At 57.0% G+C, this 21,702-nt stretch overlaps 2 protein-coding genes across 6 annotated transcripts in view; one reads left to right on the top strand and one right to left on the bottom strand.

The window, feature by feature from the left end:
- The first annotated feature begins 875 nt into the window (after nucleotides 1–875).
- Nucleotides 876–14,223, top strand: SEC61A1 (SEC61 translocon subunit alpha 1). Of its 2 annotated transcripts, XM_081526600.1 has the most exons (12): nucleotides 876–979; nucleotides 1,119–1,186; nucleotides 4,002–4,067; nucleotides 4,153–4,231; nucleotides 5,193–5,324; nucleotides 7,023–7,132; nucleotides 7,412–7,565; nucleotides 9,082–9,242; nucleotides 10,229–10,426; nucleotides 10,684–10,875; nucleotides 11,262–11,338; nucleotides 12,350–14,223. In XM_081526600.1, exons 1-12 carry the CDS (start codon nucleotides 973–975, stop codon nucleotides 12,534–12,536), a joined length of 1,431 nt encoding a protein of 476 aa, XP_081382726.1. In that variant the 5' UTR covers nucleotides 876–972; the 3' UTR covers nucleotides 12,537–14,223. The 2 variants fall into 2 exon arrangements, with proteins under 2 accessions (XP_081382726.1, XP_081382727.1); XM_081526601.1 differs by lacking the exon at nucleotides 4,002–4,067.
- Nucleotides 14,224–19,712: 5,489 nt separating this feature from the next.
- The window catches only part of RUVBL1 (RuvB like AAA ATPase 1), a 32,124-nt gene continuing 30,134 nt past the window's right edge, over nucleotides 19,713–21,702 (bottom strand). For 3 of the 4 annotated variants that reach the window (XM_081526598.1, XM_081526599.1, XM_081526597.1), the window contains exons 10-11: nucleotides 20,920–21,011; nucleotides 19,713–20,102 (exon numbers count right to left, since the gene is read on the bottom strand). In XM_081526598.1, coding sequence (XP_081382724.1) covers nucleotides 19,943–20,102; nucleotides 20,920–21,011 — 252 coding nt within the window. In that variant the 3' untranslated portion in view covers nucleotides 19,713–19,942. The remainder of the gene's footprint in view (nucleotides 20,103–20,919; nucleotides 21,012–21,702) is intronic. The other variant, XM_081526596.1, reaches the window with a different exon arrangement.

Below are 21,702 nucleotides of genomic sequence, written 5' to 3'. Positions count from 1 at the left end.
AATGGGAAGGAAGGGAAGAGAAACAGCAATCCCTAAACTAATACTGCAGAAAGCACCTCGCCTCCCCGGCCTCTCCTACTCCATCCGGCCCAGCTCCAAGCTGCGCTCCGGGAACCTCCCCTAACCCCAGGCAGTAGCGCCAGCCTGCTCCAGACACTGACGGCTCGGAGTCTCCTTCCTCAGATTACCTCTCGCGTGCCACCGGCGATCACAGCTGCGCGGACATAAAGCCCAAACTCCGCGTCCAACACCCCTCGCTCCGCCCAACGGCCCCAAGAGCCTTAACCCTTTTCGCTCCCCTCACACAGCCCTCCGCCAAGCAGGCCTCCTCTCCCCGGAGACCTCGGGCAGGCGCAGCGTCTGCCGCGCTTGCAACGGCCCCTTTCCCGGGGCGCCTCCTCCGGGAGGGCCCCCTGGACTCCGCCAGCCTCGCCCCCTCCCAGCAGTCGGCGGGGCCCGCGCCCCAAGCGGCCGCGGGTTTGCTTGATGAGCCCACAAAAAGATGCCCGTCGTCCCGCCGCCGCGCACCTGCCGGGCGCCAGGCACCCAGACGGCCCCAGGACAGGCCTGCACCGAGAAGCTCATGGTCTACACCCGCGAAACGAACCACCGCTGCCCTGAGGCGTGGGGGAACACGCCGGCTTGGGGAACGTCTTCCGGGCCCCAACACGCGGGCCCAACTGCGCAGGCGCACGCCCCCTCTCGGCGGGCTCCGCGCCTCGCCCCGCCCCTCCGGCCTCCCTCCCGACAGGCCGCGCGGCCCCGCTGCACGCCGGGAGTTGTGGTCTCGGCGCGGGCGATGCGCGCAGGCGCGGCGCGTGGCAGGAAGCGGAAGCGGAAGCGGCCGCTGCGGCGCTAGCACTGACGTGTCTCTCGGCGAGGCGCGGCGCTACAGAGCAGGCCCAGCGGCAGCGGAGCGGCACTCGGAGCGCGGCGGACCGGAGCGCGACCCGGAGCCGAGCAGCCGCCGCCATGGGGAGTGAGTCCCTCGGGGCAGCACGGGCGCGGGCGGGACTCCGCTCCCCTGGCAGGGAAGCCCTTCCGGCCCCGCGCTCCTGCTCCCCGGGGCGGTGCGGGGCCCCCCAGCCCTAACTCTCCTCTTGTCTCTCCCCACAAAGTCAAGTTTCTGGAAGTCATCAAGCCCTTCTGTGTCATCCTGCCCGAAATTCAGAAGCCGGAGCGGAAGGTGAGTTGGAGCAAGGCTCGGGGAGACGGCTGCACCCCGGTGAAGCGGCCCTGACGCGCCGAATGGACGCCCCTTCCCCCGAGACTGGTCCGGGCGGCGTGCTTTCCCCCGAGCCGCGCAGAACTTGGGTTGGAGCGTCCTCTGTGGACGTTCCTCGGGTGGCCCGAACCCGGGGGTTGCGCTGCCCCGAAGAGGACCCTCGCCTGAGTGAGGAAGGCTTCGAGAGCCTCAGACCCTCTTGTTTGAGCTCCTCTCCCTCCTCCCGCTCCAGCGGGAGCGGATGGCCGGCCGTCCTCCTTCCCGGAGATGCTCTTTTTGTCCAGCGGCTGCAGGGAGTTGAGAGCAGTCACTTTACTATGTGTAACTGAGTTTGTCCGTTTTCCATGCGCCTCCACTGTACGGAGAACGAGGGCATATTGTGTGTGACCCCTGTCTTTACAGCAGGTTCGTTAAAACATGGAAAGAGAGAAATGTAGAGCTCTGTGGACTCTTTTATCAAGAATTTTTGCACGTGCACAGCTTCAGGCCCAAACAGTGAGAGTTGCCAGTGTAAGCAAAGCTGTTAAACAAAGAAGGAAAGCTTCATCGGGTTCTTACGGAGAATTAATAGGAATATGTTTTTGTCCTCACATTCTTTGCATCTCCTCCACGTATGTGCTGGCTTTGATGGGCTGATACGCAAAGTTGTGTGTGTGTGTCCCCAGCACAGTATAAAGGGGCTGGCTCTGGAGGCAGGCTCTCCTGGGATCCACCCTCACACAGCCTCTTAATGTGTGACCTTGGCCTTGTGTGTAATTGAGTGTGGTGGTGAGCAGTAGAAATTTGTTCAGGGTTCAGTAGTGGCTCCAGAAGGGATTAACTCTGGAAGACATTGTGTCTGATGGCAGCCTTGAAGGGAAAATAGAAGTGTCTTTGAAGGAAGGGAAAGGAATTCTAATGGCATAAGGTGTATGGAGTGTGCTAAGGCAGAGAAGACCAGTGGGTGGGAGGGTGTTCAGTATTGATAGAACAGAAAGGGTGGGCAGGGAGCCAGACAGATTAGAAAATTGCTTTGGGGTAGAGGTTGAGAGGATTCTGCCAAGAGAGGGAACTCCAGAGGTAGGGGAGGCAAAACTAGGATAAACAGTTTTTGATGTTTTGCTGTTGAATTGGGCTGCTTCCAGGAGAGGAGACTTGGTTATTTAGGAATGAGGAGTCCTGTAAGACTTGTCCACTATCTTTCCCCATAAAGAATCATTTCTAGCTTGTTATGTTACCAGTCAGCCTGACAGGGTGTTGCTTTCCTTGGCTGCCTCCTGATTTCGCTGGGATCTGATGACCGGTGGGAAGGGGTGCGTGGAGCGTTCCCAAGAGGAGGAGTTCTGTGGACTACCCCCAGCTGCACGTGGAGTATCTCAGTGTCTGATCCCCCCACCGTGGTGCGGTTGTCCTGTTGAGCCCTGTCCACAGTGGGCAGCGCAGAGGCGCTGTAGCCCTGTGCTGACCAGAGAGCCGTGCTCACTTAGAACAAGGCTTAAAAAGTGTTTTTGAAGAACACGATTTTGTTCACTCACAAGGTGTTTCCGTTAGGATTCTTCGTCCACAGAATAACCCGTGTGTTTTCTAAGCCTTTAAAGCCATTCATGCTTGCTGTGCAGGCAGCAGGTGCGATGAAGACACTTAGGTTTCAGAGCAGAGGGGGCTTGGGCAGGGTGTCTCAGCTTCCCCAGCGATGCTTCTCAGTCATCTGTAAAATGATTCTGAATAGTCACCTATCCTACTGACATACCTGAGGAGATGTGAAAACTCTTGTTAAACAGATGCTACCAGTAGTTAGTGAGTCAGTTGAGTATGCAATTCTCCCTACTTCTCCAGTGTATATTACATTGTTTTACCCTTAGTTCATGGAGAAGACACAAAGAAACACCGGTTGCAGGTTAGTTGACTCCCGCATAGCAAGATTTTGTCCATTACAAAACCCTTTCAAGTGGGAAGTGATGCTCCTGTGCTGTAAGGGCGGGTCTGGTTTAGGAATCGCTTTCTGTTGCAGCATTCTTTGTGGGTCAGATCCTACACTGTTCATTGCTGATGGTTAAGAGCGCAGGCTTGCTACTCAAATCCATTACAGCTGTGGGATCTGAGACAAACGTGAAAGTGAAGTCTCTCAGTCATGTCCGACTCTTTTGCAACCCCATGGACTGTAGCCCACCAGGCTTCTCCATCCATGGGATTCTCCAGGCAAGAGTACTGGAGTGGGTTGCCGTTTCCTTCTCCAGGAGATCTCCCTGACCCAGGGATTGAACCCGGGTCTCCCACATTGTAGGCAGACGCTTTACTGTCTGAACCATGAGGGAAGCCTATTTTTCTAAGATTCCGTTTTCTTGTGAAACAGTAAGGATAACATTACACGTTGTGTGAAGATTAAATGAGATGATGCATATGCAGGTCTTTGCATCTGTGCTTTATACACAGAAAGGCTTCCCAGGTGGCTCCGTGGTAAAGAATCTGACGTGGGTTTGATCCCTGGGTTGGGAATATCCCCTGGAGGAGGAAATAGCAACCCACTCCAGTATTCTTGCCTGGGTAATTCCATGGACAGAGGAGCCTGGCGGACTACATTCCATGGGATCACAAAGAGTTGGATATGACTGAGCACACGCGCGCGCACACACACGTACACAGAAAGCATGCAATACACATACTTACATTTGGTGCGAAGTGTGGAGTGTCCAAGGTTTGCTTTTCTGTGAGCAGAGAGGCATCTGATCGGAGTCCACTTCTGTTAATTTGCTTATGATGATAACTCGTTGTCTTGATTTGCTCTGTTCTACTATAGATTCAGTTTAAGGAGAAGGTGCTGTGGACTGCCATCACCCTCTTCATCTTCTTGGTATGCTGCCAGGTGAGCACAGGGCTGGAGTCTGGGGTCTGGATGGGGTGTGAGTGGGCCAGAAGCATGTGCCTGGCTCCTCTCTGCTTGTTTCCAGATCCCCCTGTTTGGAATCATGTCTTCAGACTCAGCCGACCCTTTCTACTGGATGAGGGTGATCCTCGCTTCCAACAGAGGTAGGGCTGGCCCTCTGCACCCCTGTGCTGCGTGGGCTTGACTGGCCGCCTTCAGTTATGTTACAGGCTTGGCTTTAGATGGAGTCCAGTGTGTTTGGAGAGAGTGTTCGCCTGCTGTGCTAAAAACAGCCTTGGTGAACGCTGGGTTCAGCACCAAGCATGTCGCCCTCTTCAGAACTGCTTTGTATGCAGCGCGAAACCTGTAGCAGGAAGATAAGTCTACATGGCAGAGGTTTTTAAAAAACAGGGAAAAACTAGCGTGTTTTTTAAACGGCTGAAATGATGACATTTCTGTCTTTCTCCTGTTTTGATAACATTCTTTAGAATATGTAATTTGTTTCTCAGCTGTGTCTTGTCCATATCTACAGGTTACATATACGTGTCCAAAGAAATAAATGCATAAACAGTGTATTGTATATTGTAACCAGTTACCTGTTTGGGGTGAGGGGGGATTTTGAATGTTTATGCTGATACTACTTTTGATTAACTCATTTTTAAAATATGGTTCAAATTAAGTTCTAAATCAGTTGGCAGTATAGCTTGTTTTAGTATAATGGAAATGGAGGTTTACTCCAAACTAGATGCAGTTGTATGGCCCTCAGCTCCAGACTCTGGAAATTATTCTAATGTTATCCTTTTTTGTTAGCTGATGAAGAGACAAACCTATCTTATCTCTGTACAACCGGCATGAATCTGTTTTCATGAATTTAAATGTAGCAATCAGTTTAAATGCCATGTGACTTCCTAAACAGAATGTTACCTGGCAGACTGAACAGAATGAATTGACTTACCCTCTAACTGCTGATGTTTTGGGGTTATTCCCTGAATTAAATGTTGCTGGCAGACTGAAGCACGTTGGGCTTGTGCTAGGGCACCTAGTCCAGCTGCGTGCGATCATTTTCTTACCAGCGTCTTGCTTCTCCACACTGACGTCAGCTCTGTTTTGCCCCCCCTTCCTCAGGCACGCTGATGGAGCTGGGCATCTCGCCCATCGTCACCTCCGGCCTCATCATGCAGCTCCTGGCTGGCGCCAAAATAATTGAGGTTGGTGACACCCCGAAAGACCGAGCCCTCTTCAACGGAGCCCAGAAGTGTAAGTGGGACTTTAAATGACGTTCAGATGTCTGTAGTTGAGAATTTGAATTTGGTACGATGTTTGGGTGATCAAAAATTGGCTTGGGGTTTTCGGGGGGTGGAGTTGGTTGTCTTTGGCAGGGGTGGGGGCATCATTGCTGTAAATCCCCTTGGCCCTCCAGCCCTGTGTGGCCTGTGTTAGCAGGAGGGCACTTGGGAGGGGCTGGAGCAGGCAGAGCAAGGGCGTCGTGCCCAAGGCTGCGTGCTCTAGGCGGGGAGCCGGGCCGGAGGGCCCGCCCTCCACCATCGCCCTGGCCTCCCCACCTAGAAGCAGGGCTGTGGTAAGAATTCGTTTGAATATCGCGTGTGGAGACACCAGTGAGTGTCTAGCCAGTGGTAGTACCTGGCAGGGTGGGTTTTCTCCTTGTGGGAGTTTAAAAGGATTCACTTTAGAGGAATTATGGTCCCCTTAGCTTGGCTGTGCCGTGTACCAGCTGTGTGACTTTGGGGCACTTAGATGCAGCTCGCGTCCCACCGTCCTCACCTGTAAAAATGGGGACAGTGATATTTTCCCAGTAGTAAATCATAAGTGGCCCTGGTAACCATGACCAGTCATCAGAATTAACCAAGTTAAGCCTGACTGTGGATTGACAGGTATTAATCAGGAAATAATTATTACACTTTCCTACCCAGCCGTATTTCCTTCCACACCAACATGTTTTAAGATCTTAAGTTAGTAGGTTAAAGAGTTGAGCACAAAAGACTAATTCAGTTTAAACTTGTCAGTTTCAGACACAAATCAGGATTTTAAAATATATATGTGCGTTATTTTTCAGAGGTAAAGATCAGCTGTTTTCTCTTTGGTCTTGGACTTCATAAAAAAAAATTTTCTGCTCTTTTTTCTGCCTTAAGAATTCGGTCTTATTGAGCACTTTTACGAAGTCAGAAAGGGACTATATGTGACAGGCACTTTGGAGTAGAATATATATATTTTGGTGGTGGGGGCAAACTAAGCAGAAAAGCTGTAGTTGAATCCCAGTCGCATACTCTAAGATCCATGTCGTATCGTGGAATCCAACAAAAATGTGTAGATTCTATTGTGCATCCCAGTGGAATGTAGTGAATGATACAGGATACAAGACTGTCCATAAACAGGAAAGCCTCCTTTAGGAGAGCTCCGGGAGAGCTGTGTGGTGGGGGAGTGGGCTGAGTGAATTGGTGGCGTGATAGGTGTTTCCTTAAATAATAACGTTAAATACAACCTGGGAAGGCTCACCTTATCACCGAGTTAGTGTTCTGTGCCCTGAAGCGCGAGCCTGTTGGGCGGCCTGGCCAAGTGCTCCTGGGACCTGGGCCCCTGATGATGCCCTCAGTGTGGTGTGTAGGTTGGGGACGCCCCTCAGTTGTGTTCACATCTGTTGTGAGAAGCTGGGTGGTGATGCTTCAAGTCTTTTCCTCCGCCCGTCACTGAGAGGAGATGCGTCTAGGAGGAGGTGGAATTAAGAGAGCTCACGCCCTTTTGTTCAGAAAGTTTGTGTTATTGTGCGTTCCTGTCACTTTGTCAACATGGTTGTCAAGCATTTGCTGGCCGAGTTCCTTGGGGGCAGGGTCTGCTGTCTTCCCCTCTGTCCTCCTGGCGCAGAGTGGGTGTCTGTAACCGGCTCCTCCAGGGCTGCGTGCCGGCCACCTGAGCACACAGCTCTCTTCTCATTTCTAGTGTTCGGCATGATCATCACCATCGGCCAGTCCATTGTGTACGTGATGACAGGCATGTATGGAGACCCTTCCGAAATGGGCGCTGGGATCTGCCTGCTGATCACCATCCAGGTAACGTCAGGCCGGCACCCGCTTCTGGGGCACCCTCACACTCACACCTGCCCAATAGCAGATCTGAGTCAGGCGTAAGAGAAGCCTCCTGAGAAGAGGCCCGGGCCCTGTCTTCCCTTCTGAATTCACAGAGGAGCCCCCGACGGCTGGTGTGCCCTCTGCCTTCAGGGGTTCACATCAGAGAAGCTAGTTCCCAAGGAAGGACAGAACTATGCTATGGGGAGCAGTCACGCAATCTCTTTAGGTTTCTGTACTTTTTATTTTTTTTGATACTGACAGCTCTTTGTGGCTGGCCTGATTGTTCTGCTTCTGGATGAACTTCTGCAAAAGGGGTACGGCCTGGGCTCTGGGATCTCCCTGTTCATCGCCACAAACATCTGCGAGACCATCGTGTGGAAGGCGTTCAGCCCCACCACTGTCAACACCGGCCGAGGTGAGGCCCCGGGCGCCCTGTGGACAGGGTTCGATGAAAAGTACCAGCGTTCCCCCGTTTCAGGGAAGAAGGATCACTTTTAGGTACATTGCTTCTGATTTTTCTGTCTGTGTATCTGTAAAGGTTTTGAAGATACAGGTTTCTGCTGACACCAATGTGTCCCTTGTATTTTTCACCTGGAGAGCATGTTGCAAACACTGCCCTCCTGGACAGCCGGCCCTGCCTCACTTGGCACAGCCTGGCCATCACTGCGCGGGCAGGGCAGCTCTCCTAGCAGGGCTTCCCTGGTGGACACCCAGTTGCTTCCAGCCTCTACAAGGGGCAGCTTTGTAAGAGGCAAGAGGATGCAAGAGGCAGGGATGTGGGCACTCGCAAGCCGAGTTCAGATCCTGGCCACACCCTTGGCTGCCAGGATTAAATGACAAATAGCATGAACTTGCGGGACTCCAGGCTCACAGCAGGTGCGTGGCGACTGCGAGTAACGGCGCCAGGTTACAGAGGGTGTGTTCAAGGAAAAGTTGTGAACATTCAGGGAAGTGTGACTTACTAGGAAAGTTTTTCATCACTAAATGCATTATTCACTCAGAAGAGGCCCAGGAAAAGCAAACGTTTGCACACATTTAACTGTTTTCTTTGAAGTGAGTGCCAAAAACAGTCCCTGGCCTCCAGAACCCACATAATCTTGTTATTAGACTGAAATAGGTCCCACACCAGTGAAGGCTGCTCTGGCTTTTTTCTTTGCGCCTCCTCTGGGCGCGCTCTGGTTCCTGGCCCTCTTCCTGGTTCTGCCGGCCTGCCCCCGCGGGCGCTCTCTTGTGGGGAGGCGTGAGCTCCGACAGGAATCAGCCGTGTGTGGGCACACGTGTTGTCCTCTCAGCTTGGCTGTTGGGGTGAGGAGCAGAGAGCCCGAGCCTGCCTCGTCTGGGCAGCTTGACCACAGAGCTGGGCGCTGTGCTGCCAGGGAGCCCCCAGGGATGGGGGGTGGGCAGCTCTGAGCCCATCAGGCAGGACCCCTTAAGCTGGAGCTCCACAGACACAGCTGTTCAGACGTTGGACGTGTTAGTCACTCAGTCGTGTCTGCCTCTTTGCAACCCCATGGTGTAGCCCGCCAGGCTCCTCTGTCCACGGAATTCTCCAGGCAAGAATACTGGAGTGGGTTGCCAGTTCTGGATGGCATTTTCTCGACCCAGGGATGGAACCCATGTCTCCCACATTGCAGGCTGACTCTTCACTGTCTGAGCCACCAGGGAAACCTGGTGTTCAGACGATCGTTCCACATGCCGGATGGCCATTGACTCACAAGCCACAAAAGTAAGATCAGTTAATTCAAAAAGGCAGAATAGCCCCCCTCTGCAGGTTGAAGTCTGCAGAACAGAAACGGCAGAGAGGCCTCACTGCCCTGCGGTTCCCGGAGCAGGCACCGTGTGTCACGGAGCTGACCCGATTCTCCTCGGTTCTGGCCACCAGGGTGCTTAGGGCCGCCCTGAGCTCCTCCCTCTACCTTCACCTGTAACAGGAATGGAGTTTGAAGGCGCCATCATCGCGCTGTTTCACCTGCTGGCCACCCGTACCGACAAGGTCCGAGCCCTGCGAGAGGCGTTCTACCGCCAGAACCTCCCCAACCTCATGAATCTCATCGCCACCATCTTTGTCTTTGCGGTGGTCATCTACTTCCAGGTGCGTTCGGATCCAGCCCTGGGGAGTTAGGAGGGTCTGCATTTCCCATGCCCACACCCCAGGGGTGGTGTGAACCATCGTATAGCAGTGAAGTGAGCAGGTGGCATTTGACGGAGTGAGTTCCATAGACTTACGGGAACTTGCGTGAACTAACAAGGTGAGACAGATCTAATATTTCACGGTCTTAATTCAAGAGAAATGAGAGTAATCAAGGTCTGAGACCTTGCTGCTGCTTACCTGAGGTTTGTAGGCGCCTATAGGCAGTTTCCTTGTCCTCGCGAAAGCTGTCAGCTCTTACGTTGTGAGTCTGCATAACTTGTTTCTGGACAGGAGACCTCAACTGCCCGTGGCTTTTCTATAGTTGGACTCATGTTTGTATTCTTTGATCAGCCGCTCTGTATCCTGACATACAGGTGTTTATACCACCAAGTGCTGAGGACTGAGCACATCTGTTCCTTTAGTATAATGCTGGTTAAGGACAAGTTAGCTCCTTAGGGTCTTGGGGTTGGATTGTTGAGTTTATGTTAAATATTATGAACTCTGTTCTAGGCACTGGAAGATTGTTTAAGAAAACAAACAAGTACATAGGGGAAACTGTTGTTATTTTCCAAGGGTTTCAGAGGGAAAGGTTGTATTCATAGACCAGTAGGGAAGCCTAGCCTTTCTTCAGCGAGTGAGCGCCTCCGAGAAGGGCCCTGCTGGGTGTGGGCTTGTCCCGGGCTGCTGGGGAGGCAGTGGGGACACTGACGAGCCACCGATAGCACTTCCTGTGTATTCCACGTTGGTGTCCCTGTAATGCGGTGGACTTGTGTTTTGATAAAAACACTGCTGTGTTTGGGTGCATTTTAAGCAGCTTTTCTGGGCCCTCCTGTCCGTTTGCCCCCGAGTGCGGTGGCGGGTGGGGGGCGGCGTGGAGGCCCCAGGTCTGAGCCCTGCACGAGGCTGGAGCACGGCAGTGAGAACCTCGCTTCTGCTTGGCTCCTCAGGGCTTCCGCGTGGACCTGCCCATCAAGTCGGCCCGGTACCGAGGCCAGTACAACACCTACCCCATCAAGCTCTTCTACACGTCCAACATCCCCATCATACTGCAGTCCGCCCTGGTGTCCAACCTGTACGTCATCTCCCAGATGCTGTCCGCCCGCTTCAGCGGCAACCTGCTGGTCAGCCTGCTGGGCACCTGGTCTGTAAGTATAGCGGTGCCAGGAGCCCATGAAGGGCCGGACATTGGTGTGTGAGGGCTGCGGGTAGGCAGGGCTGGCACCCGTGTGTCTTGCTCACGACCGGTGTTTCGTTTCACTCTAAGATGCTTTCTAGTTGGGCCTGTTACAGGTTTAGTGACGTTTCTTTGGGGTAAGACAGCTGCACTGTGGACACTTGCTCAGAACTGTTTGTGTGCTGAGGCGTGAGCAGCGGCCCTCACCACTCTCTGAAACCCCCCCAGGACACTTCCTCCGGCGGGCCAGCGCGGGCCTACCCTGTGGGGGGCCTCTGCTATTACCTATCCCCGCCCGAGTCGTTTGGCTCTGTCTTGGAAGACCCTGTCCACGCCGTGGTGTACATCGTGTTCATGCTGGGCTCCTGCGCCTTCTTCTCCAAGACGTGGATTGAGGTCTCGGGCTCCTCTGCCAAGGACGTGAGTAGGAGTTACAGTCTCTGGGAGGTGGTTCACGCAGAACCAGTGTCCTCGCCTGCGGCTGGTGTAAGGGGTCTTGGCTTGGCCCTCCTCCTGAGATGGGCCTGTGAACACATACGGGAGTTAGTCCTTGTGAGGGCCAGTTCCAAGGCGTTAGCGACCGTGGCCAGACCCCGGGGTAAAGGAACCCGTGCTCATCTGGGAAGCAGCAGGCAGAGGAAACTTGACTTTCCCTTCTGCCTCCTTGGCGGCGGTTTCCAGTCCTCTTCCCAGTGCTGGGAGGGTGCTGGGGGGAGCGCCTGCATCTGCTAACGTGGTGAGTGTCTCCCTGGCCTCAGACTCATGTCTGAACTTGAACCTTGCCCTCGCGCGTGGGCATCACACAGGTTGCAAAGCAGCTGAAGGAGCAGCAGATGGTGATGAGGGGCCACCGAGAGACGTCCATGGTCCACGAGCTCAACCGGTGAGTGCCGACCCTGAGGCTGCCGGGGTCCCGGGGTCTTCAGGTGCCCGCGAGCCTGCTAGTGCTGGATGCTGGCAAGTTCAGCTCAGCATCCCTGCAGAGGGGCGGCCAGAGCGGGGGACCAGGAGCCTGTGGCGAACGGTGAGCTGAGGGTGCTGACCGAGAGGTTCCTCGCCGTGCTCCTGCGAGCGCGTCCTCTGGCAGGGTTCTGGGGGCACTCCAGGAGGAGGGTGGAGAGTCAGGCGTCTCAGGAGCGTCCAAGCGCGTGTGAGGTCAGAGAGGCCGGCGCAGGCCACTGGGAGGGGTCCGCGTGTGGCAGGCCCGCGTGGGAGGGGTGAGGAGGATGCGGCAGTCTGCAGGCCTCTCCCCCACGGTGGGGCTGCCTCATGGGCAGCAGGGTGGGCCATAGTGAGCGTCTTAGATTCCTAAGCCACCTTATTTCAGCTCACTTGTTCCCCGGTACATGAATGAAGGAACGAATGTGGCTGGTTTCCTGTGAAACTGTTTCCAGGAACGGGTTTTGTCGTCAGGGCCAGGTCTATCCTGGGGACCACAGCTCGCTTGCCTCAACCACAGGAAGTCAGTATGGCAAATGCCAGGTCATTTTCAGATGCCTAACAGAGGCGGTGGGCAGTTTCGTTCATTCCTTTAAGAATTCTCTGACTCCTGTAGATTTATAGTGCTGTTCAGAAGAAATAAAATGAAAAGTCATAAAGAGACATCTTATGTCTCTGTCTTAAAAATCTTTTGTGACATTTTCAACATCTCGATTTGGACTGGTCCTATTTCAGTAGCCGCAAGTGACTTGTGTGGCAGCTTACTAGACAGCAAGCCCCAGTCTAGACCGTTAGGCTGCCTGAGTAGATGAAACTTGACGGGGTCGTGGAGTGACCCCTGAGGGCGTCAGGGCCCTGAGTCAGAGGTAAGCGGGTTGCTGGGCAGCCCCTCCCGTGGCCTGGGTCAGGCCGGAGGAATCCAGGCGGCCTGTGGCTGACGCGTGCCTCTCCCCAGGTACATCCCCACAGCAGCGGCCTTCGGCGGGCTGTGCATCGGGGCCCTCTCGGTCCTGGCTGACTTCTTGGGCGCCATCGGGTCTGGAACCGGGATCCTGCTGGCGGTCACCATCATCTACCAGTACTTTGAGATCTTTGTGAAGGAGCAGAGCGAGGTCGGCAGCATGGGGGCCCTTCTGTTCTGAGCTGCGGCTCTGGGCCCGGCCCAGGCGGCGAGCCCCACCGCGGCCGAGAAGGGGGACCAGGAAGCCACGCTGTGGGGGCTCGTCTCAGGCGCTGCTAGGGCACAAGGACTTCAGTTTAGTCATGCATTTGAATTTATATTCTTTTCATTCCACTTTGTAAAGTGCTAGAAATTTTCCAATTTAAAATTTTGCTTTTCATTCTGGCATTGGCAGCGGAACTGCAGAAGTGAGGTCTTGCTCAGCCCGCTGCCAGAGGCTGGGATGGGCCGTTACTGTCCCCCGTGTCCACGTCACTTTTGTGTTAGCCTTTGCACCTTCTCAGTGTTGCCGGCGACTGCAGCAGTCTCGGCTGCCCCGCTCGAAGGGAGCGTCTCGTTGGTTAGAAGCGCAAACCTTGTTGAAACGTCTCTGTCTCGGGGCAGGAGGGCGGCCCCTGGCAGCAGGGTGTGTGTTTGCTGGTGCCTGTGGTGGCTCACTGGCGTGTCCCCTTCACAGTCTGGCCGGAACATCTGGTTTAAAACGGTTTCTCTGGAAGACAATCACTTTCCCTTTTGAAGTTACTTTTTTAGGACAAGAGTTTCTTCCAAAAAAGAGGGATGAATTTCCAGAAGACCCTCTTGGCCCATCTGTGCATCTCTGTGTGGGCTGATCTGGCTCTGCCGTCTGTCCTCGGCGATGGAGCCAGGCTGTGATGCCACAGCTTTGCAGCCGTGCCTGGCTGAGCGCGTGTCCACTGTGCGGAGGACCCCGGGGTGCTGGCGGTCCAGTTCCCCGGCCATCACTGAACTTGCTCTCCCTGGTGTGTCTCTCCCACATGCCCCTCGAGGGGAGGAGCTGTGGCCGGCCTCACACACTACCTTCTAGGCTGAAGACTTCCCGTTTGTATTTTTCTAAAACATTTTTACTGTGCTTAGGACCAAACACAAGTGAAGTAAATGATGGGATGCCTCTGACCTCCACCGTCCCCAGAGCCGCCCAGCAGAGAGGAGCTAGGTCTAGACCCACGGCGACATCAGGGTCAGAGACAGTGGTTTTTTCTAAGTTTCGCCCATGTTTGATATAAAAAGAATTATGTCTGAGACAAATTCTGTTTGCAATAAAAGGTGACCTAGATCTTAGGAATTACAACCTTCTCAAAGGCCTTTAGGGAAGCCCCTCTTGGGGACCAGCAGAGTTAGGTACTGCAGCCTGAGGGGTGCTCCCTGGAGGGAGCCCCTTGGGTGAGTACAGCCCCTCGGAGACCAAACCCCACCAGCAGCGGGCACACGGTGGCCTTTGACTCCCAGAGCCAGTAGAGGTGGCAAGTTCGGCATGCATCTGAGTCCAGGGGCTCCGAGACCTCACTGGTCGTGCTCCCCAGGAAACAGACCGCTGAGGGACAAGGAGACTTGCCCAGCGCCACGTGGCAAGTTGGCAGCAGAGCCAGGATGGGCCCCACCCCGTCCCCCCTAGGCCAGGGCACCCACCATACCACACGTGGCCTTGTCCGACCCAGTCCCACGCGGAGACCTGGTGCCCCGCAGCCCCGCTGCAGCCTCTGACCACGGCACAGCTCGGGCGTCTGACCCACACTCACTGGTCATGGAGGCGGGCTGACCTCGACTTCCAGGGGACTGTCACTGTGGACGCCCAAGTGGCATAACTGAGCTAAGGTGAATAAGAGACAAATAAAGCCAACTTTTTACAAGCTGCCTGGTGGTGGTCTCTTGGTTTTCAGCTCTGTTGCCGAAGCTGGTGAGAGGAGGGCCTGGCCTTGGCTGCCTTTGGGGGCACAGGGGTGGTGTGAGACTTGAGTCCTGGTTCTGCATGGGGGTACCTGGGTTTCCCCCTCGATGGGAACCTGGAAAGCTTCATTGACCAGGTGTCTGGTGCTGAGCGCGTGCGGGCGACTCCAGCCCCTCCCAGGAACAGGTGGTGGACTGACTGCTGTGATCATAGCAGCTTCCAGCACCTCCAAGTCCAGGCCAAGAGGCTGCTGCCCTTATCTGTGACCAGTGTCCGACACCTGGTCACCAACAGACTGTCGCCTCGGCAGGTCTCTGTTCTGCCCTGGACCCCCAGCACTGGGCGGCGGTGGCAGGCGCGATGGCCGCTCCCAAGAACGTGCTGTGCAGAAGAGTTTCCATTGAGCTGAACAGTAGGCGTTTCCACAGTGATGTGAGCCCGTGTTGTAAGCTGTTGCTCTCGTCCAGACAAGGCCTCAAGCCCTCCACCCCCGCCTCCTCAGGGGCCCCCGACAACCCGTGGACAGGGCCTTCCTCCTGAGCTGTCCACATGGAGCCCTGGCCCTTGTCTCATCCAGGAAACATCTCTGAGGGGTTGTGCCGGCAAGGCAGGTTGTACCCTGGGGCCCTTGGAGGGACAGGTGCTCCGGCCTGGCCTGTGGAAGCCGGCACTGAAATGTGAGACAGGGTACCCCCATCAAACCCCGAAAACTCCGTCAGAAGAGCGGCCCTCTCCCGGTGGAGCGTGGCAGCCCTCCCCACCTGCCGTTCGGCTCTGCCCGTGGCGGAGCAGAGCCCTGGAGCCCCCTGCCCTCACTCCCCCCGTGGGGCCTTTCCTGGAGGGTGGGCTCCTCCTACCCCACCCAAGAAGAAACAGGCCCCAGGAAGCTCCCACAGGTGCCTCTGCCGGAGGCCTCTGTGGGGCAAGGAGAGAGGGGCCTGCAGAAGGCCGCCCCACCCCGTCCACGCAGGAGCCTCCTGGGGTGCGCCCAGCCACTCTGCTCCAGGCCCACAGCCGCCCTCCACCCCCGACTCTGCCCCACACCCTCCCCAGCCTGCTCCAGCTGAAGGGTTTTACTGGGCCCAGTTCCCCACCAGGCTAAGTCCTCAGGAACCTCGCTGCAGGGGAAATGGGTGGGCGAGTGTTCCTGTCCAAGGGTCAGCAGAAGACTCTGCACAGACCAACACCTGCTAGTGCCTGCTTCCAGACAGTCCCATGGGGCCCCCTGGGCTGTGCCCCCCAACTTCCCTGCCCCAAAACAGACCCTCAGGGAGGTGGGGGGCATCGCACTGCCCTGAGCGGTATGTAAGTAAACATGTATAAAAACGAAAAAAGCGCAAAGAAGTGGAGATGAAAAATCTCCCTGGCTCCTAATAAAAATGCTCAAAAGCAGAGGGTGGCTGATGCCAGGGGGCAAGGGAGATTTTTTAAATTAAAAGCCGGGTTCAGTAAGGTTCCCTGATGCTCTTTGCCCCGTGGGCAGTTGGACACACACTCTTTACCTGCCCCTCTATGGGCTTCGTCTCCATCCTGGGTCCGGAGGGTCCCACCCGCCAGCCGGGCTTGGCCACCCCGGGTCTGAGGCGGGGCGGGGCGACGGCGCTGTGCGCGGGCGCCGCGCGGGGGCGCTGTGGCCTCGCAGAGGCGTGGGGCGCGCGGCCGGTAGGCTGCAGAGACCCCGGAAAGGGGTAGGAGGGCCTGATGTGAGCCCGGCTGCTGCTCGCTCCCGTCACCTCCTCGGGGAAGCCCTCCTAGCCGTCCCCGCAGCACCGGCTCGCGCTCCTCCCAAGCCGTATGCCGTCGGCTGTCTGGAGCCTGTAAGCCCTCGCGCACGAGGCCAGGGGAGAATGCGGGCAATCGGGCCAGACCCCAGGTTTTCAGACGCCGGGCGGTGGGGAGGGGCTGGCGGCCGCGGGCGGAGGCTGAACAGCAGTCTCCGCGCTCAGCCCTCGCGCAGGGCGGCGCACGCGTGTCCTGGGACCGCCGGGCCCGTGAGCGCGCGTGCGTCCCCCGCACCGCCGCGTCCCCATTAATCACACGACGACGGCAGTGTCGAGCCGGCCGCCCATCGGCTCATCTTATCGCGCCGGCCCAGCCGCCGCGCGCGCCGCCCATTGATCGCGCCGGCCGGGCCGGGGTCAGCGCGGGCCGGGCGCCTGACAGCGCATCCATCGCCACAGACGCGCGCTGACGGCGGCCCGGGCGGCGCGGCCTGGCCATTAATCACCGCTCCTGCCGCGAGTGACGGCCAGGGCGACGGGGCCAGCCGGCGACAGCCAGCCCCGCGGCCGCCCCGGCACCCCTTCCCCGGGGCCTCCTGTCCCCAGAAAACGGAGGCAGGACAAGGAATGGACGAGTGGACCCCGTTCTACTCTAAGCAGGCCTGTTACCAGACGCCAAAGGGCAGGGCTAGGCTGAGACAAGGCGGGAAACCAGCGCCCCCATCCCGTTGCCCAGCCTGCACCTCTCTGAGGAGGGGGCCAGCACACCCTTCCTGGAAGTAGTGGACATTGAGGAAAAGGCCCAGACCCTTGCCAGCTCTTTCCCCTCTCCAGCCTGTGGGCCTAACTGAAGGGTCCAGCTGCAGGGGACCTCCAGCCTTCCCAGGATGAGCTGTCTGGACCTGGAGGGGCAGGGCCCAGTGCCCAGACGCTTCTGGCTCCTGTTGGAGGAAGTGTGGCCTCCTCCTCCAAGAGGGACAGGGGTCGGGACTCTTCATCTTTAGTTCATGCTTCTGTGGGTCTCTTCTCAATAAATGGAGTGCCTGATGCACCCACACCAGACCCCCCAAGTCCACACACTAGTCCATCTTTACAGGAGGAAACCAAAGGATCCCTCAAGAACCAGAGGGATCAAGGGCAAGGGTCAAAGACAACCCAAGCTGTGCCCCCGCCTGCTGGGGCCCCCAGACCCCTGCTCCCGCCCACCTGTCACCTCTGCCAGAACCCTCCAGACCGGGCGCTGCTCAGGCTGGTGCAGACGCTGTGGGGCACCCGTGTCTGCTGCTCTCCTGGGCAACGCCTGCTGGGGTCTGAGATGGGGGGCCAACAGGAAACGCACCCCCCCACCACTGCGGAGTTCCGTTTTATTAGAAAGATGGTTGAGAAAGGTCTGCTAGCCAAGAAGTCACCATCCTCTGTTTAGTTCTAAAAGCCAATATCCTCTAAGAACCAATCTTGGGGGTGTAACCTAAGAGGTGTGGTGGTGAAAAGACGTGGGCTGAGAAAATGGAAGCAGGGACCCCCTTTCCAAGAGCCCTTAGGCCCCTGGCCCTCAAATGCATTCCTGGCCATTAGCACAGGAGCAGGGAGCTGGGATACAGGCAGCTCACCCAACTGGCTTGCTAGGAGGCACCCACAACAGCCTGGGACCAGAGCGTGGAAGATTAGCCACTTCCTACAAACAGCCTCCTCCCCGCCTCACGTTAATATTACAACAATTCTTCACGTCGGAGCTGAAATAGTGCAAAAAATGGGGCTGCTGTAATTGTTGGTAGATTGTGTGTCAGCCAGATAAGATGTAACAAATATTTTCCTCCCCACCAGGGTCTGTTTCCCTCTTGGTAATGGATGGAGAAACTTCTCATAGTCGGCGAGGGATTGGTCGTAAAAACTTCGCCTGGAAGATTAATGTAATAATCACAAGCTTTGCTGGGAAAAATAGGAGGGAAATTAAAATAACCCAGCCTTCCTACCTGTCCAGACCTGTCTCCCTCACTGTGAGTGCCAGCGGACGAGCAGGCCATCTCTCTGGGCACCACCGAGGCCAGGAGACCTGGGGAGTGTGAACAGGGGGCGGTGAACACACACGCCCATCCTCCCCAGGGCTCGAGGGCCCACCCCCCGACAGCTCGGCACACTGAGGAGCAGGCCTCCAACCACCTGACGAATCGTCACTAGCTGGGCAAGGGGCCCCGCAGTCCACTGCCGGGGGGCTGCTGTGAGCACGCGGCCCAGCAGGTCGAGCTCTCGCTGCATCATCTTCATCTTCGGTTCATGCCTCTGTGGGTCTGGCGAGGCTTAAGCTGGGAGACCAGAGACATGGGCGCGGACTCGGGGGAGAGGGGTAGCCAGGTCAGGCCAGTGTATGGCCCTGGCCTCAGGAAGCACCCCACCATCCCTCCCTGTGCCCACTTCCCTCACACCCCCCACTCAGGACCCCCCTGCTGGGGAGCAGCAGGGCCCACAGAAGACCCATTCTGGCAGTGGGAGTTTGAGGACCCCGGCACTCTGGCCTCCTGCCTGGATCCCCGCTCAGGCTCTGGTGACGTCAGTAAAGGGAGGGCAGCCGTGCTGCCCCTGAGGCGTCCAGGCTGACGTGACGGTGGTGCTCAAGACTCCCGTCTCGGCGGGTCCCCTCTCATGCGCACGAACCCACCCGGAGACCCTGCCGGTGAGGACTGCTCCTGTGCTGAGCGCTGCCTCCGGTGAGCAGCGGGCGCAGGGACGAGGGCCAGCCCGGCAGAGCGCGCTGTGTCCCTTCTCCGGGCAAGGATACCCAGGTGGCGTCTGTCCACGCGCCACGGGCCCTCCCTCCCAGACCCTGACAAAAGACGTCGTCCCCGTGATGGGGGCACGGCGCAGGGACACAGGGTCCAGCTAAAAGGGATCCCGGTGATCAAAGCTGAACAACTTGAGCAACAAAATAACGTCATACTGGGTTATAACCCCAAAATATATAATAAAAATCCGGGAGCTTCCCTGGTGGTCCGGTGCTCCCAATACAGGGGGGCCATGTTCAAGCCCTGTCCAGGGAGCTCCACGCCGCAACCAAGCCCCAATGCAGCCAAGTAAATTAAATAATAAAAGTAAAAATTCCAGAAGTCCATCCTGACACAAACGAGAACAGATGATCTCTGGGGCAAAGACCCTCAGCCTCCAGAAGGTGAAGTGAAGGTGCCAGCCTTCTGGGAGGGCCGTGCTCAGAGACGCCTTCCAAGGAGGATGGTGAGGGAGGCAGACAGAGGACCCGACGGCACAGGCCGGGCCAGGGGGTCCAGGCCTGTGCCACAGCAGGAGTCCCGCTAGTGGGCACACCTCACAAGACGTGTTGGCAACAGCCCTTGACCTGCGCTCTTTCTCCTAGTGACCCTTAATCCCAGTTTAATTATGAGAAAAACACCAAAGCAGCCCCAGTAAGGGCAATATGACAGAGTACCTGACCAGCACTCCTCAAAACCGTCCAGGTCATCAAAGACAAGGAAACGCAGATGTGACAATGGAAGGTGGCGTGGGCGCCGGACGGCTCCTGGGGTGGACAGAGGGCAGCAGACCGCGGAGGGCACGCGCACAGAGCACAGGACGTGTGCCATGGGCTCAGCACACGTGACACATGCCACACGGCGGCGAGACGTTGACGGCAAGGGACCCCTGGGCCGTCTTCACAGTCCCACACCTCTCCAGCTGCTCTGAAACACAAAGGTTCCTTTTAAAAAATTAAGGGAGTCAGATGTCGTCAAAATAACCTATAAGGATTTATTAGAAAACACACCAGCGGCAGGGTTCCTTCAAAGCAACCATGGGAGGAGTTACAATAATTTAAAAGGAAACCTTTCCACGCCAACCTCACAGCACCGCTCTCCGCCTGGGTGGGGACAGAACCCAGCGTGGGTGGAGCCTCCTGTCCACGGGCTGGACCGGGGCCTGGCTGACTGCAGTCCCCGCCAGAGGCCCTCAGTTGCCTCACTTCATGTACTTGTCCTGCTGGTCGGCCAGGATTTTGGCCGAGGACTTGGCGTCGTAGAAGAGCTCGCTGATCTCCTCCACGTGCTCCTTCTCGATGCCGTCCTTCCCGTTGATCTTGGCCAGCAGGTTGGCCGGGGTCAGCAGCTGCACCGCGTACCTAGAGTGGCCAGGGCAGGGTTGAATCAGGGCCACGGGCAAGAGCCCCTCCTCATGCCAGCAGGAGCACTGATGAGCCCCGGGAGCTTGTGCCAGCTGCTGCAGACACAGCAGACAAGGACAGTGGTCACTTCCCAGAGATCTGGACTCACCACCCCACCAGAGGAGCCAGAAGTCACTAACACGATGTAAGCCCCACTGCCTGAATCTGTCACCACCTGAAGTGCTCCAGCAGGAGGCACCCGTGCTACTGGAAAGGGCCGCAAAGCGGGGTGCACACAGCGGTGGGGAGGCAATGCCAGGTCCAGACGGGGAAAGGGCACACGGTGGGGAAAGGAACACGTGCCCCTGAGAGCACATGCTCCATCCAAAGGCGAGGACGTCCCGGCGCTTCTGCATGCACCGTGCCACCCAGCCACCTTTCAGCTCTGCATCCCCCTTACAAGTGAGGAGCCAACGCCAAGGGAACCAGGGCCGGGCTAAGCACTGGGAAGCTGTGACTCACAGGAAGGAATCAGGACACTCAGGGGGTGCCTCCACAGCAGCCGGCTTCTGGCCGCCGGTGAGCAGTCAGGACAGCCGCCTCTGTCAGTGCTCCTCCCTGCCCGCCAGAGGCACTGGGGCTGCAGGGGGCCGCCTGCCCACCCCCGTGTCCAGTCCTGTCCCTCTCCTGCACCCCAGGGGCCCCTGGGCAGGGGCACCATCTCGGGGATGGAGGACTTGCCTGCCGCTCAGCTTTCCCAACACCGCCAGCGGGCCGTTCTGCCCCTGGGCCGGGCCGGGACCCCCATCCAGATGGGGCCCGGCAGCCAGCTCACCTCAGAGTGGTCTTGGTACCGATCTCCCCAAGGTGGTTCAGCGCCTCCTCGCTGATGTTGATTCCTTCTGTCTGGGCTCGGATCTTAATGATCTTTGGGAGAAAAACTGTGATCAACAGTGGCCGACCTCAACATTCTTGTCCCACCTCCTGAGAGCATAGAGGTCCAACCTGGGCGGGTGGGGTAGAGCCACCCCCATGGGCACTGCAGGCCTCGCACCCCTTGGGGACGCACCCACACACCCACGGGAAGGCAGCCTGTAGCTCCTTGCCCTGCTCCTCAGGGGCTCCCTTAGGGCAGCCAACCTCCCTCCCCAGGGCGGGCACCACCACCTGGAAGCGTGTCGACAAGGAGAGACACTTATTCTCTGCTTGACAAATGATGGTTAAATAAATTTAAAAAGTTACTTTTAAAGATTCCCCAGCCCTCATAACATCACGGGCGATATCACGTCTGTCAAGGAGAGGCTGCCACGTGCACTGAGACCCTGGGAGCTGGCGGGAGGCAGGCTGGGTGGGGACGGCAGCGCGTGGCGCCAGGACCCTGCCCGCGCGGCAGCGCTGACTGATAAGGGGCAGCGGGGCAATGATGCTCCGTGTTGTGCAGCCGTGATAACTCGGGGACGTCGAGCCTCATATAATACAGGAATTTTTCACTTTGGCAGCTTCGTAAACAAGATATCAAGAAGCCCTTGTTTAAATTAAAGCCATAAAAACGTACCCGGGAACAGCCATGGAAGTGGGAAAGACTGAGCCCCAGGCTAAAGTGTCACCAGGGCAGAGG

This window comes from Giraffa tippelskirchi, chromosome 9, assembly GCF_054371585.1.
Source record: "Giraffa tippelskirchi isolate mGirTip1 chromosome 9, T2T-mGirTip1v1.2.pri, whole genome shotgun sequence".
In the NCBI taxonomy this organism is placed as follows: Eukaryota; Metazoa; Chordata; class Mammalia; order Artiodactyla; family Giraffidae; genus Giraffa; species Giraffa tippelskirchi.
The sequence above is the reverse complement of the archived record's forward strand: the minus strand, read 5'-3'. Positions and strand labels throughout refer to the sequence as shown.

Bases quoted from the DNA above. Each gene is read 5' to 3' on its own strand.
- SEC61A1 (XM_081526600.1), top strand. The intron at 1,187-4,001 runs GTGAGTTGGAGC...GTTCTACTATAG, and splicing joins TTCAGAAGCCGGAGCGGAAG to ATTCAGTTTAAGGAGAAGGT. The intron at 7,133-7,411 runs GTAACGTCAGGC...TGATACTGACAG, and splicing joins GCCTGCTGATCACCATCCAG to CTCTTTGTGGCTGGCCTGAT.